The sequence below is a fragment of the Vicia villosa genome, linkage group LG3, assembly GCF_029867415.1.
Source record: "Vicia villosa cultivar HV-30 ecotype Madison, WI linkage group LG3, Vvil1.0, whole genome shotgun sequence".
Lineage (NCBI taxonomy): Eukaryota > Viridiplantae > Streptophyta > Magnoliopsida > Fabales > Fabaceae > Vicia > Vicia villosa.
The window spans coordinates 171,303,785-171,305,350 of NC_081182.1; the positions used below are offsets into that span (position 1 = coordinate 171,303,785).

Here is a 1,566-nt window from a genome sequence, read left to right on the forward strand (position 1 = left end):
TAAATTAGTTATTGTGATAGATTGTTTATCAATGGTTTTCTTTAAATCTTCCTTTTCTTTGATTAAGTTTGAAATTTGTTCTTTTTGGAAAAGACATTTTTGAGTTAAGAGGTTTGAATCCTCTAGTAGATTGTCAAACATAAAATTCATTTCATGACAACTTGTACAGGATATAAGAGGACTTACTTCAGATTCAGAGGAGGTCATAAGGCATAGATTAGCTTCTTCTTAGTCAGTGTCTGAGTTTGAGTTTTCAGAGCCATCCCATGAAGCCATCATTGATTTCTTTTTGAATGGTGTTCCTTTGAAGAACTTTTTTTGTTGAGGACATTCAGTTTTGAAGTGTACAACTTTGTTACATCCATAACATGTGATTTTGCTTTTATCTATCTCAGCCTTTTGAGGATCTCTTCGAAATGGTCGTTTGTTTCCTCTTCGAAATACCATTTGCTGAATGTGTTTAGATATGAGTGTTAAATCATCCTCATCTTCAGAAGGTGATTCATTTGACTCCTCAATTTTTAGTTGAGTTTCTTTTGAGTTTTGAACAGCTTTGAGAGAAATTGATTTTCCTTTCTTTAGTGGTTTATCTTCTAGAATGATACATTCATGAGCACGAAGAGAACCAACAAGTTCTTCAACTGGTAGACTTGTCAGATCTTTAGCTTGAGTAATAGCAGTGACCATTGGTCTCCATACTTTAGGAAGACATCTAAGTAATTTTCTTATTCTCTCATGGGGAGAGTAAGTTTTTCCAAGAGATCTTAATTCATTAATAATAATTGTAAACCTGGAGAACATTTCGTCTATGGTTTCATCTTCTTTCATTTCAAATGTTTCAAATTTTCTTACTCCCATATCTATTCTCTCTTCTTTAACATGACTTGTTCCTTCATGGTGAATTTTGAGTTTGTCCCAGATCTCTTTGGCAGTGTTACATTCTTCAATTCTATCGTATTCTTCTCTGCTAAGAGCACATGATAAAATAAATTGAGCTTTTGAGTTTAAGAGTACCTGGTTTTTCTCTTCAGGAGTCCATGACGCTTGAGGTTTAGGGGCAGCAGGAGCAGCGTCAGTTGAAGCAGTCATTGGAGTGAAGTTTCCTGTTTCAATGATGGACCACATATTTATATCTTGAGATAAGAGAAAGAGTCTCATTTTACCTTTCCAATAGTAGTAGTCAATTCCATTAAAGATTTGAGGTCTGCGGGAAGATCCTCCTTCAGCAATGAATTTTGTTTGGTCAGCCATTCTTTGAGTTGTTGTGATCGTTTTACTCTAACACGGTTAAGTGTAATTTTTTCAGAGCCCGAGCTCTGATACCAATTGTTGGAAATAAATGTCACTAGAAAGGGGGGTTTGAATAGTGACCTCTTAAAATTTTAGTTTAAGTGTGAGAGAAAGATATAAGAAAATATAAGACTGATAATAAAGAACACACAGAAGTTTATACTGGTTCACCAAAAGGGTTAGTCTAGTCCTCACACACAGTGAGATTTTCTTATATCTTACACTTTTATCCTTTAAACCAGGGATAAAAATGTTATGCTTTACACAACCTCAAAA

At 34.4% G+C, this 1,566-nt stretch overlaps 1 protein-coding gene across 1 annotated transcript; it reads right to left on the reverse strand.

Moving 5' to 3' along the window:
* Window positions 1-228: 228 nt before the first annotated feature.
* Window positions 229-1,251, reverse strand: LOC131659382 (uncharacterized). Its single transcript, XM_058928583.1, has one exon. The coding sequence runs from the start codon at window positions 1,249-1,251 to the stop codon at window positions 229-231; it is 1,023 nt and encodes a 340-aa protein (XP_058784566.1).
* Window positions 1,252-1,566: the final 315 nt, after the last annotated feature.